Raw genomic sequence first — 14,826 nt, forward strand, 5'->3', positions numbered from 1 at the left:
GATCAATATACCTGGTATATATATTTACTTTTTGATGTAAATAAAATAATTTGTTGAACAGATCAGAAAGTATGATTAACGAAAACTTTGTTTTTCTTACTAAATTTCATAGTTATAATGGGATTATTTTCTGTATTGCAGATATATATATATATATATATTTGTTTAGTTGGAAATAAATGTAAATGAAATATTTTTTTTTATTCAGACTGTAACTTTATGAATGAGATAATCATCAGCTTGTTCAGAGCTAAATGTTTCAGTTTGGAAATATTTTTTCGAGATGTATCTATTTCTGATACACTACCTTACACATCTCACATTATCCTTTTTGTTGTTTAGTGCTGCCATCTATATATAAAAGTTTTTTCGCTCGCCACTAACCTTGAATCTCCCATCCGTTGCACAATCAAAAATGTTTACTGTCTTTCCGTGTAAATTATCATGCGACAACCCTCACAAACAAAGTGTTTACCAATCACTTCACGTTAGACAGTTGTTGAGTTTGAACGTTTTAAGTTTTCGTGTGAATTTATGTGATACTTGTTTGTTTGTTTTTTAAAGTAGTACTTTCAAGTTTCTACAGTTTTTTTGTCTGTAGCAAAAAGAAAAAAAAAATCGAATTATTTTCAATAAATTATACCAGAGCTAGTGTGTGTTATGATTGGGAGGTACCGTTAGATACCAATATATAACATATTCAAATAGTTCGGCTAGGCATTGTAACTTACTTCTAGCACTTTGTACCATTACAGATTAAGACAGTGCACTTCTTTTAAAACAAAAAGTGTGCTGGATATAATGGGGAGTAATTAACATTACGAATCTAAAAGAAGACGGAATTTGTTTTAAATTAACAAAAGAAAGAAACAACCTTTATAGAACAATAGGATGTGAAAGTCTCTCAGTAGTAAAAAAAAATATTTTTCTGAACATGCGTCTAAGGAAGAAAGTATTTCATATCTCGTATTAAGCCAACATTTAATACACTGTTGGCTTGTGACATCTTTTAAAGTAAGGGCTGGTATGAATTTATCAACATTATAGAACTTAGATATAAATCGTTCTGTAAATACGGCCTAGAACAACATTAGCAATGCAACATCTAAAAGTAAGCTTTTATGTCATTTTAATTAACAATATTTATTAAATTGTTTATAATATATTAATTTTATTATTACTTTTGTTATATAAGAATTCTCCTGAGTTGGCCAAACATCGCAAGGTGTAATTAGGGTTTCAAGAAAAATATAGCTAACAGCGAAAGTATCCAACCGATGAATCAATACATTCTAATAGCTACAAACAAGAAAAGTTTGTTAAATTAGCTGTATTCGTTACAAGGTAAGTTTTTACTAGTACTGCTCCGTATAGGTAGCTAACTTTCATCAAACACTAATGATAAAGACTCGTGAAGCAACAAGCTCTGACAGTCAGGAAGTTTAGAGAGTTTACTAATGATACGTGCAACTATTAGGGAGATAAAAAAAACTTCTAAAGATAAAATATCTAGATGTTTCTATCAACCAGTGTGTATACAGAAGAAAAGAAGGGTAATAAGGTCTTAAAGGTCAATCTACAAAAATAAGTTAATGAGGTTTTGACCAAATGTCAATCTAGTTAAGAAAGTGTAGTTTTTTAATTGTTTTTGTTTGTTTTTTGAATTTCGCACAAAGCTGCTCGAGGGCTATCTGTGCTAGCCGTCCCTCATTTAGCAGTGTAAGACTAGAGGGAAGGCAGCTAGTTATCACCACCCACCACCAACTTTTGGGCTACTCTATTACCAACAAATAGTGGGATTGACCATCATATTATAACGCCCCCACTGCTGAAATGGCGAGCATGTTTAGTGCGACCGGGATGCGAACCCGCGACCCTCAGATTACGAGTCGCACACCTTAACACGCTTGGCCATGCCGGGCCGTAGTTTTTAAGAAACTTGAAACAATAACGCTGAAAAGCAGTACCTTTGAAATACCTGTTGTGTGTATGGTGCATTGGAAAACAACAAAGTGTGAGATGTATATTTGAAGAAACCGTGATTCATGCTTAATATTCGTAATATACAACAAGTAAAATTTTTATAAACTTAAATCCAAGATTGAAGGCTGAAAAAATATACATTAATATAAAAAATCAACTTTTAATGTTTTTAATCTTCAGTAATTTACTATTTAAAAAAAAAAGGTCCGGCATGGCCAGGTGGTTAAGGCGATCGACTCGTAATCTGAGGGTTGCGGGTTCGCATCCCCTTCGCGCCAAACATGCTCGCCCTTTCAGCCGTGGGAGCGTTATAATGTTACGGTCAATCCCATTATACGTTGGTGAAAGAGTAGCCCAAGAGTTGGCGGTGGGTGGTGATGACTAGCTGCCTTCCCTCCAGTCATACACTGCTATATTAGGGACGGCTAGCACAGATAGCCCTCGAGTAGCTTTGTGGGAAAGTCAAAACAAACAAACAAAATTTACTATTATAAATTAAAAAGACAATTCACAGTAAACATATAAACATTTCTTTTATTTAATCTGTACTTTGTTCGAAAGGAATTAACGAAAATTACAGCATACTTATATGTTACAAAACACTCATGACTTGACCACACCTGATTTTCACAACATGATTTTTCTGAAAATGTGTTTTTCTAGAATCTAAATCTATTAAACCTTCTCTACCAGAGGTGGAAGATGGAGTGAAATTTAAATAATTTATGAGAATTTGGTCATTACCAACATTTATAATGGACAGAAAAACATACTTTGTAAGTTTCATACAATTTCGAATTATTTACTGTAATTTATGTTGAATGCACAGGGGTGGCTGGATGGGTTCAAACCCCTGCGTTTCTGCTCTTATACTTAAAATTATCATTTTTCTCGGCTATAAAAAATGCCCATAACTGTTAAAAGCTACGCCTTATTTCACGTCATTCCTGCTGCGAGTTATTAGGGGATAAATATTTCAGCTTTGAAACAAACCGTACATGGGAAGTTGTACGTTTTTACAGTAAAACAACAACACATAAACAAAAGTAGTTGTGTATGTGCTATACGCAATAATTCACTATTTTAGATCTTAAGTATTTATAAGACTAATCGAATAAGAGTAAAAGAAGGCCCGTTTATTTCACATTGCTTTTTAGCCATGTGTAATATAGATAACCCATAGTCTTCCTAATCTTCCTCCATCCGACAAAAAAAAAAAAAAAAAGACTCGCGTTACGATGCTTGAAGTGACCTTTTAACGACCTCTGCATATTGCTACATTGACGATACAAACGTCTAGTATGTTTTTGATAAATCATATAAGCTAAATTTTTATTATATGTGTGATATAAGTTTTCTGCCTAAGAAGTAAAATATCTTGCATGCATACATATTTTGAAATTTGTGAAAAACGTTTTCCTTCGAGAAATTATATGAATTACAAAAATACACAAAATTCAATATTATCTGCTGCATAACATAAGACCAACAAATAACATTAAGTTTTCAGTTTTCTTTGTGTTTCGATAATAAATTTTACATCATTTCAAGTCTTCAAGAATTAAACATAACTGAGCCAAGCCCAATAAAATAATTCGCAATCGTTTTGAACGATACCTGGTACCACTTAGTGACATTATTTATATTTATAAAAAAACGATAATAAATATAACATAAAAATCGTAAAAAAACTATACATTGTGAACCAGCTATATAAACTTTCCATAGGAAATAATAGCAATAAAAAGACTTAAATAATTTTTATCAGTTGAAAATAAGACACAATATGTACTGCACACACACACAAGAAAATAGCCTAAAACGTAAATGCTATTACGCTAATGATGCTCATGAATATATAAGAAATCTATATGGGTACACACATGGGCATGTTGTACTTTATTATTTGCAATTTATGGTAGTTAAGACCCAATGATATTTAAGTATTAATTATATATTTTTTTAAGTTTTCTTTACATTTCTAGTATAAAAATATGAAGTGGATTTAAAACATTTTTGAGACATGGGAGATAAGGTAACATATCTTTAAATGAAGTATTTAGAATACATCTGTTATAATTATCATAGTTTTAATTTTATTAACACATTTTAATATGTTTATGGCAGAAACTAGCCTTTTCAAGTATTACAGGTCATCATTTTATACTAAATTACTTAATAATTAGAACAATGCAGGTGTCTTTAGTGCATATTCTCATATGCTCTGCAAGAGAACTTAGCAGCATAGGTAGAAAAGCACATAGGCATCCATATGGATATCTTTTTATTACATTATATATAATCAAAACAAAGTTTGTTTTTAAACGTTTTTTTATCCAAACAGAAATAAAAACATCCCTAATGTTAGAATGAGTAAAAAGGATAAAGCGACGTATGAAGGATGGACATCATCCACTCCATCCTTGTTACAGCCATCACCCTGACAACACTGGACACATGAGTATTCTGGCTTGCTCCGGTCACAGTGGTCAAGTCCTAGTCCAGTGCTCTGTTTAGGATCACGGAGTTTACAAGGACCTAATGCACATTTTTTCTCAATGATATAACTGGACTCTGAAAGAAGAAGGTTGACTTAATGAAATGATATTAGAATTACACGTTATGAAATTCAACCAGCCGAGACTGTTAATTAATTTGTGTACCATCAGATATATATATATATATGTACAATCAACACAAACACAAGTATATGACTGATATTCGATTGTTTAATCGTTAACAGTATTTTTTTTTGTGAAAACTGACATGTAATTAGATATCTCGCATCAGTTACTGGTTTGTTTAGAGTCTATGTCTAAATATTATTGAAAAAAAGAAGCTTTCACTTCATGAAGAGCACTCTGTGGTTCAGCTGTAAGTCTGAGGGCTATTAACGCTAAGAATCTCATTTTGATACTCGAGGGAGAGCACAACATATATAGCCCATTGTGTAGTTTTGCGTTTAACAACAAACACACATATAGTTAATAAAAACAAAAAATGATGGCGTATTGTAGTTTAAGCATCCAAAGGATTAAATTTTCAAACCATTTACAGTTACGACAGAAAGTGTTCGTACCCCTGCGTCGTGAGTAGTTTTCTCCTCATAAACTAAAAAATATCACGATTACAATAATGAAAGTGTAGTATGTTATAAATATTATACTAAAACATATCTACATATTTTTTTATGTAAATTCAACCACAAATAAACTGTTCATAAACAAATAACCAAACATAGGAGGGGCAGAAAGTGTTCGTGCATCTACTTTAATGATCAGTTGTATAGCCTTTCAGGTGAAATACTTAGCGCAATCTCTCCTCATAGCCCTCCATGATTGTATGACAGTACTCGACTGGTATTTTCTTCTCTTCTTCTTTACAGAAGACCTCGAAATCTTGGAAGTTTTTAGGATGACGCTGATGAACCCTGGTTTTTAACTCATGCCAAACGTTTTCAATTGAGATGAGATTGGGTGACTATGATGGCCACTCCAGAACGCTTATATGGTTCCTCTGCAACCAGGATTGCACATATTTCGATGTATGCTTAGAGTCATTGTCGTGCTGGAAGATCCAACGACGCCCAAGCCGCACGTTCCGAGCATCATTCTTGATATAAGTGCCTAATATATCAACGTGCTCTTCTTTTTCATGATTTCGTTGACGCGGTGAAGGCTACCTACACCAGAAGAGCTGAAGAAACCCCATAGCATGATCGAGCCACCTTCGTGTTTAACTATAGGGATGGTGTTCTTTGGAAGATTTCTTTCTCCCTTGTAACGGAAAATATTGCAAACATAATTGTGGCCGAAAAACTCAATTTTAGTCTTGTCTGACCAAAGAATACTCTTTCAATAGGTAAAGGGTTTATCTACATGCTTTCTTGCATACCTCAATCGTGCTTCTAAATGAACAGGCTTTAAATATAGAGTTCTACGAGGACGGCTTGCTTTGAACCCAGAAGAGCGTAACATGTTCGTAACTGTAGAGGTGCTTACTTCAACCCCAGTGTCCCTTATCAGTTTCTGTATGCCATTACATGTTAAACGAGGGTTCCTACTAACTTCTCTGAGAACCTTCCTCTTGGTTCTCTCTGGAATTTTGGTGGGGCGTCCGGAATGAGGGAGGATAGCAGTTGGTCCTGTAAGCTTAAACTTAACAATTATGCTTTGAACAGTAGATTTCAGCACATTACGTTGTATAGCAATACCGGAAAGAGACACATGAGACTTGTATTTTACAATAATTCGGTTTTTTAAATCACTGGACAGTTGTTTCCTGTTCGTCATGATGACCAAGCAGATAATGACGGAGACGGCGCTAAATTGCCGGAAGTACATTTTTTTTTTGCTGGCTAAATTCCAATAATTATGAATCCAGTGTCTAGTTCTGGAATGATATAATGTAGTTTATTCGCCAAACTAAACAATTTTTTTACGGGAATATCAGTTTTTTCACACGTTCTGAACTGTACGAAAACTTTCTGCTCCTCCTATTTTTGATTATTTGTTTATAAACAGCTTATTTGTCGTTTAATTTACATACAAATTTATGTAGATGTGTGTTAGTATAATACTTATAATATATTTAACTTCTATTAGCCTAATCGTGATACTTTTTAAACCACTCGGGACGTAGGGGTACGAACACTTTCTGTCGTAACTGTACATAATATATTCTCGATATCGTGGTTTACATTTTATTTCTTAATCAAATCTTCAATGATAGTGAAAAAAATTATTTGGAGGTAGGTCAGCTGAGCTTTAGGCTAATTATAGTTTTTTCTCCGGTATTTTTTGTGTTATTAATAGAAGTGATATAGTTTATCATTTCAACATAATATTTGAAAACTATAAATGATTAGATTTTTTGAAGTTTCAACTATTACAGTCTTCGCATTTAATTTGACACTGACCGGCCTCCCCTCGATGGCTCAATTACAAATCTAAAGGTTTATAACGCTAAAAACAAGATTTCGATATCCGTTATGGGCAGAGTACAAATAGCTCGGATTGTTGTTTAATGACGTCATATCTGATACTGTAGCATGTCACAGTTTGAGCTGTTTTACGATTATATCAAAGTTTCCATTTAATGACACTGGGTAAACCTAGAAAAACATAGTTTTTTAAAAGAGGTTTTTGATTTAGTTACTTGCTTATTCGTAAATAAAACAATGTTATGGTTGCCTATTGTTCAGTAAGGCGTTAAAAACTGTAATATATCTCGAAATCTTAGTAAACGATGGATACATAGCTACGTTAACCAGTGTGGCTCGCTTTAACTTTTCGTGCGTTGTCTGATGACTTGCCACTGTATTTCGTGTACAATAAATAATATCGAAACTACATGAGAACATTAAGTTTTATTACTTGCAAGTTTACAGGTATTTAATGCTGTAGTATGAGATGATTTATTAGACTTGGTATAAAACAGGAAAAGTAAAACGTGTTGTTACAAAAATTCTCACATATGAAACAGCCAGAAGTAGATAACTTGTAGAGTTTACAACACTGAGCCATCATATAAAACGTTGAGTGAATATTTAATATTTACTCAGTTAATAATGCGATTCCTACTTGTAAACTTTGAATTCTTAATATAAATATTTATGCTCACTTTAGGACTCATTGATTTTTGTGTATTCTCAAGACGGCTGGTATGGGTATTAAAACTTTAATTAAAATAAAGTACAGAACAACGTTTTGACCTTCTTAGGTCATCTTCAGGTTAAGTTTTAATTAAAGTTTTATTACCCATACCAGCCGTTTTGAGAATACATTTTTACTGCAGGTGGGTTTCTCGTCATCATTGATTTTATGTTTTTGTATATTAATAATATTAGTGCTAACTTTAGTACTTGCAGATTTTGTGTTTTTTATATTCATAAAATTAGCACTGAATTCAGTTCTTGTAGGTTTTGTGTTTTTTGATATTAATAATATTAGTACTAACTTTAGTATTTGTGGCTTTTTTTGTTTTGAAATTATATCTAATTTCAGTACTTACTAGATTTTTTTGTAATCGTCATGCATCTGTCGTACGCTTGGTCGTCTGGGCAGGGCTGCAGGAAATCATCTATGCAAAGGCTATTGTCTTCCACAGTGCATTGGTAACATTTTGGTTTGGAGATGACATTCGCTTCTACATTCAAACAAACAATAACTTTTAACACTCTCATGAAAAATGACACTCATTCCCCGAGTATACTCCATTACTTTGCCTCTAATTCGAGTCGAACACATAAGATAGTTCCTTACGTGTCACTAATTATTAGTGACAGTTTAACAATCAAATACTTACTTCTATCGCTCTAACCACGTGCGTACACATGAACCACAATAATGTTTCATAATAGGAATCGCAAGGAAATATAAAAATTCCCTAATAGAACGTTCGAGCAAAAACCAGGTTCGGTTGAAACAACACTAACTGTTACTATTGATTGCTAGGGTTTTACATACATAAAAATGCACAAAAACAACCATTTGAGACATACAAGAAAAAAAACGTCAATAAAATCGGCTTGTTTATAATGATTTTTCTTATTCTTATTCTCTTGCCAATCTAACATAAAAACTGCTTAGTATATTGTACCCTAACCTTTTACAGAATACTCAATAAGGTACTACAAAGGTCGTTTGGGTATTAAAAAGTCGATTTGCTTTTTTAACTATTTTACATAAGCTAAAAACATCACAATTCTAGTGTAAAAATCATGTTATCATGACTACTTGAAGTTAGCTTCTTTACAAACATCTGATGTTATTTTAGAAAAGTACAGGGTGAAGCAGGAATTACTAGCCAATAATAAATAAACATTAGATAGCTGTAACGTGTGGATGCTCAATGCTTTGTACACCACACAATCGGTGGCTTTAGGAATCCAATTCCTATATTATATATGAAGTTAAAACTGCATCAACTGGCTACTAACTGTTTATTATAAATACAATATATACATGTTAACTACTATACGAAGTAATGCAAATTTTGCACATAGTTTAGCATAAAAAAGCTAGAAAACAAGATAAATAAAAAATTGATAGTTTAAAAACCTGCAAATAGGGATGATAAAAGTAAGGATTGTTTTGTTTGTTTCTGAACTTCGCGTAAAGCTACACGAGAGTTATATGTACTAGCCAGCTACACGAGGCTACACGAGGATTATCTGTACTAGCCAGTTACGCGAGGATTATCTGTACCAGCCAGCTACGCGAGGATTATCTGTACTAGCCAGCTACACGAGGGTTATCTGTACTAGCCAGCTACACGAGGGTTATCTGTACTAGCCGTCCCTAATTTAGTCTTACACTGCTAAATTAGTCATTACCACCCACCTCCAACTCTTGGGCTGGTCTTTTACCAACGAATAGTGGGATTGGCCGAACCATTATAACGCCCCTACAGCTGAAAGGTCGAACACGTTTGGTGTGAATTACGAGTTGAGCACCTTAACCACCTCGTCATGCTGGGCAAAAAGTAAGGAAACTAGGTTGGAAATTTTGTAGTAAAATAAGTGATCAGTATTAAAATATTCATTTTCTACTGTAGTTTACCTCATTGGAACTTTAACACTTTTTATTATTCTAGTGTTAAACCAACTAAGTAACTGTAATAATAATTATTTTATAATATTAGAAATATGAGTGATTATGTCTTATATTTTCTTACTTTTTATTTATTAGCATTTTCCCATAATTGAAAATAAATAAAACTCATAGACCTATTTTGTAAATCATTAACAAAATACAGATATAAACAAGGTGGTGTAAAAGTATTTTAGTAAATCATTAACAAAACACAGATATAAACAAGGTGGTGTAAAAGTATTTTAGTAAATCATTAACAAAATACAGATATAAACAAGGTGGTGTAAAAGTATTTTAGTTTCATACGCATCACTATCAAAATAAATTTGCCAGCTTTCACAGGTATCAAGGTGTGGTTAAATATGCTATCAGAGTATTATATGATATTTTTAAGTGTAAGAATAAGTGTGGCAAAATTCTCACGCATACACTAACAGCTATCTGATAGGTTACTTTCCTTCAATTATTTGAACTTGGAAAGGTCGTGATAATTACAATACCTTTTCAATCAATGTGATCAGGAAATGTAATACTACTTAGAATAATTAAAGTATCTCATAAACATGGAACAGAAACATATGTTTAAAACGTTAAGAATAACAGCTAGGTGGAAAATATTTATTTAATGAAAAACAAAGTCGTCAGTATGAAGAGTTGACCAGGCTACCTGGAGAATAATGATATATTTTATAATCAAGTCGTCAGTATGAATAATTGACCAGGCTACCTGGAGAATAATGATATATTTTATAATCAAGTCGTCAGTATGAATAATTGACCAGGCTACCTGGAGAATAATGATATATTTTATAATCAAGTCGTCAGTATGAAGAGTTGACCAGGCTACCTGGAGAATAATGATATATTTTATAATCAAGTCGTCAGTATGAATATTTGACCAGGCTATCTGGAGAATAATGATATATTTTATAATCAAGTCGTCAGTATGAAGAGTTGACCAGGCTACCTGGAGAATAATGATATATTTTATAATCAAGTCGTCAGTATGAAGAGTTGACCAGGTTAGATGTAGAGTAATGATACAGTTTTCAAGATTTATGGCGTATTCATTCAGCTTTATTGTTACCACACTCACTAAACTTCAGACTGCTTGATGTCATCAATGGTGGATAGCGCTTCCTCTAAATCACGTGATCTAAAAGGTCTGTCAATTCCCTATATATATTTACCAGTGTATAGTCGTTAGTTCTCTAAATCTAAATTACAAGTTTTTTACATACTTGTTTAACAACTCAGAGCACCCAACACTTAGAATTGAGAGAGGCTGTCCAACCTTGTGTATTTACCACTTATACAAGGATGTGCATTTCCTTTGCTGTGCAAATAAATAGTCTGTTAACACATTTTTTTCTCCAACTCAGTCAAGCTACAAATCCGGTTTAACTCTATCTCCAGGTCTTGTAGTTACCTGGAAGTTCTCACTGTACTTAAGAATACCACAATACTTTTAACATGTATGCTGGTTATTCTTTGATTCAATTGATAATAATCTAATTATTTATATATTTTGTAATATTTAATTTTTATATTTATTTAATACTAATTGAACATTTGAATTTTACGAAACCACTAGATAGGATATATCTATTGAAGAATTATGTTATCACAATATTCCTGTTTTAACTTCAAAATAAAACATGTAATTTTTAAAACCAGTTTAATGTCCTAAGGTGCTCCAACAATGCATTTAGCAAAAGTTCTAAATCGAGTTTAGTACGTTAAATATGAGCAGGCTAAAAAAGGTGAAACAGAACTTTTCTTGATTTCCAATAGAGGAATGTAAACAATAAACATAATACAATAACACACCACAACTATTGTATATCGCATTGTTATAGCAGTCGTTAAGGAAATGCGCGCACAAAATCACCCGACGCTACATACGTAGCGATGTGTAAGTAAACCTGTGATAATTACATTCTTAGATGGTATATTCATCCACTTTCTTAAACCAAGCACAGGAAGCAAAAGAGGTTGTTAAACAGAAACTTCTAAAAGTTCACGAGGGCATTTTTCGAAACAAAGTGATTTAAGCACAAAATTAAATCATTAATGTAACAGTTTTCTACCATGCTCTTGCACCTTGTGGAAACACTTACGATGCAAGATAACATATTCCTTCTAGATTGTAAGTGTTGCAACAAAACTAACGTTTAAATTCAAGCCTTTTAGTTCAAGCTGAGAAAAGAGAGAGGAATCAGAATATGAGAATAGTTCAGGTAAGTCCAGTTTCGTTAGGTTTAAAGTAAGTATAAAACAACTGTCCAGACTGTTGTTTGTATTTGTCACCACAGGTTATTTCACTTCTTGAGAAAAATACAGATATGCATGTACTTGTTACCACTGTGGGCCCTACAGATATACCTTTAACTGTTACTACCGTGGGACCTACAGATGTTCCTTTAACTGTTACTATTGCGGGCCCTACAGATGAGCCTTTAACTCTTAATACTGTGGGACCTATAGACATACATTTACCTTTTACTACCCTGGGACCTACAGATGTTCCTTTAACTATTACTACTGCTGGGCCTTACAGATGAGCCTTTAACTCTTAATACTGTGGGCCTTACTAACACATTTTTACCTGTTACTACAGTGCATCTTAAACATATACCTTTAACTATTTCTACTGTATATCCTGTATACATACTTTTAACTGTTACAACTCTGGGTCCTATAGATAATTAACTGTTACTAGTGTGTTCCTTACAGATTATACTTTTCTGAATCGTTTTAATCTACATACTGTAGGTCCTACCTTTACAGTTAGGTATTTCCGACACGTTTCATTTTGCCTGCTGTGGACCTCACTTCTACGTAAGCGCCTTTCACTGTTATTACTATAAGCCCTACAGATATACCTTTGTCACACATTTTATGATTCCTACTGTGGCTTCTTTGGCTGAAACAGCGGTAAGTTTACGGATTTACAACGCTTAAATCAGGAGTTCGATTTCCCTTGGTAGACACAACAGATAGTTCGATATGGTTTGGCTGTAAGAAAACATACACCAACTGTAGGCCTGCCTCTACAAATTATCCTTTCAGAGTATATTACCATTCCTACTGTGCACCCTGTGCCCGACGTTTTATTATCTATTCTACGCATGTCATGTACCCTATTTTTATATGTATGCAGTAGGATAATTTGGAAGCTTTAAAGCTGATTAATGATTTCCAACAAAATATTTATAACCACCTTTCCATGCCAGGACACCTTTAGTAAGTAATATTATCATTCACTAGTTTTTAACCTATTCATAAAGTTACCTAAGCAGTCATAAGCATTAAAAACACTGTATATGTGCAAAATTATTTAATATATGCCCAAACTGGAACAGCGGAATGTCTGCGAATTCAGACCTCTAGAAACCGGGTTTCAATATCCGTGGTGGGCAGAGAACAGATAGCCCATTGTGTAGCTTTGTGTTTACTTATAAGCAAACACTTAATATATTTTTCTTGTTTTTTGCAGGGTATTAGAGAAAAACAGACTATGCCAATGATGAAAACCTCAAACAAACAAACAAAAATAAGCGAGTAGTCAGCGGGATGAGTCTTACAGTGGCATAACGGTAAGCCTGTGGACTAATGACACAAGAGGCCGAGTTTCGAAACCAGTAGTGGGCGGAGTACAGGTAGCCTATTGTGTAGCTTTGTGCTTAATTCCAAACAAACAAAAAACTCCAAAAACGATCAGTTTTCACTGGATTCACACTACGTACGAAATGATGAACAATGTCAAAAAGTGATGTCGAGAAACCCACTTGTTGAGAAATATATATGCAAAAACGGCTCGTTTGGGTTGAGAAAATATTTTACGTAGAAGAGCGAACAACGTTTCGACCTTCTTCGGTCATCGTCAGGTTCACAAAGAAAGAGGTAACTGATCGGAAGCTGACCACATGTTTGAAAGGGGTTGTGTAACTGAGTGTCGGAATGCAGAGGGCGGTGTTAGATGTTTGAATATATAATTTTATTTATTTTATTATATTAATATAGGTATAAAGGCGTTCCTTTATATTGGTTTATTTTGGGTTTAAGTTGTTGTATAAGTAAGGCTTCTTTAATTTTGCGTTTGTTTATGTTTGTTTCTTTATTTAGTATTTGAGTGTTTTCTATGGTTATGTTGTGTTTATTTGACTTGCAGTGTTCGAAAACGTGTGAAGGTGACTTTTTATGTTCTTTGAATCTGGTTTCCATTTTTCTACTTGTTTCTCCAATATAGAAGTCGTGGCAGTTATCACATTGTATTTTATAAATAATGTTGGTGTGGTGTTTGTCAGTGTAGTTTTTACATAGTATAGACCTTAGTTTTGTGCCTGGTTTTTGAATAAATTTGGTATTAACTGGAATGTCATATTTTGTCACCAATTTTTGCCAAATGTTGGTTATTTGTTTGCTGATGTTAGGAATATATGGTATACAGCAGTATATGGTTTCGTGGTTTTTGATTCGTGAGCTGTATTTACTTTAGTTGGTTGATTTGGCTTTTGTCTAGGTGTGTGCGTATAATGTTTTCTACGGTTTGTGGAGGAAACTTATTGATGTTGATGAAGTATTGTTTTATTTTGTCTAATTCATCGTTAATTTTATCTGGTGAGCATAGTTTTATGGCTGTGTTTATTTGGTTTCTTAGTATGTTGAGTTTTTTGTTTTGTTTAATGTGCTGAGTCCCAAGGAATGTATAGTCCAGTAAGGGTGATTTTTCGGTGGATTTCTGTTTTGAATTGTGTGTCAGTTCTTGTAATTTTGAGGTTAAGAAATGATATTTGATTGCTTTCTTCCTGTTCACATGTGAAGTTAATGTTGGGATGTATAGAGTTAATGTGATTGAAAAAATTAAGTATGTGTTCTGTAGATTTGAATCCCGCAACCGTGTCATCTATATATCTGTACCAGTATAGTGGTGGATGTAATGCTGTGTTAATTGCTTGTGTTTCAACTTGTGTCATAAAAATATTGGCTAGAACTGGTGATACTGGGTTGCCCATGCTTAGGCCATTTGTTTGTATATAGTTTTGGTTGTTGAACATGAAGTTTGTCTTTATCGTGGTGAATTCTATTAGGGTTGCTAACTGGTTACTGGGAATGTCTATAGTTGGGTTAGGGTCTCGGATATAGAGTTCTAAGGGTATCTTGCAGGCTTTCACGGTTGGAACTTCTCTAAAGAGGGATATAACATCGAAACTGGCCATTAAGGCTTTATGATTAAGTTGATTTA

The 14,826-nt window shown here is 33.4% G+C and overlaps 1 protein-coding gene across 1 annotated transcript in view; it reads right to left on the reverse strand.

Moving 5' to 3' along the window:
* Positions 1 to 2,501: 2,501 nt before the first annotated feature.
* LOC143226201 (uncharacterized) overlaps positions 2,502 to 14,826 on the reverse strand; it is a 43,098-nt gene continuing 30,773 nt past the window's right edge. Inside the window, exons 2-3 of the mRNA XM_076456869.1 lie at positions 7,996 to 8,130; positions 2,502 to 4,557 (exon numbers count right to left, since the gene is read on the reverse strand). Of these exons, the coding sequence (XP_076312984.1) occupies positions 4,316 to 4,557; positions 7,996 to 8,130 (377 nt within the window). The 3' untranslated portion in view covers positions 2,502 to 4,315. The remainder of the gene's footprint in view (positions 4,558 to 7,995; positions 8,131 to 14,826) is intronic.

The sequence above is a fragment of the Tachypleus tridentatus genome, chromosome 9 (assembly GCF_004210375.1).
Source record: "Tachypleus tridentatus isolate NWPU-2018 chromosome 9, ASM421037v1, whole genome shotgun sequence".
In the NCBI taxonomy this organism is placed as follows: domain Eukaryota; kingdom Metazoa; phylum Arthropoda; class Merostomata; order Xiphosura; family Limulidae; genus Tachypleus; species Tachypleus tridentatus.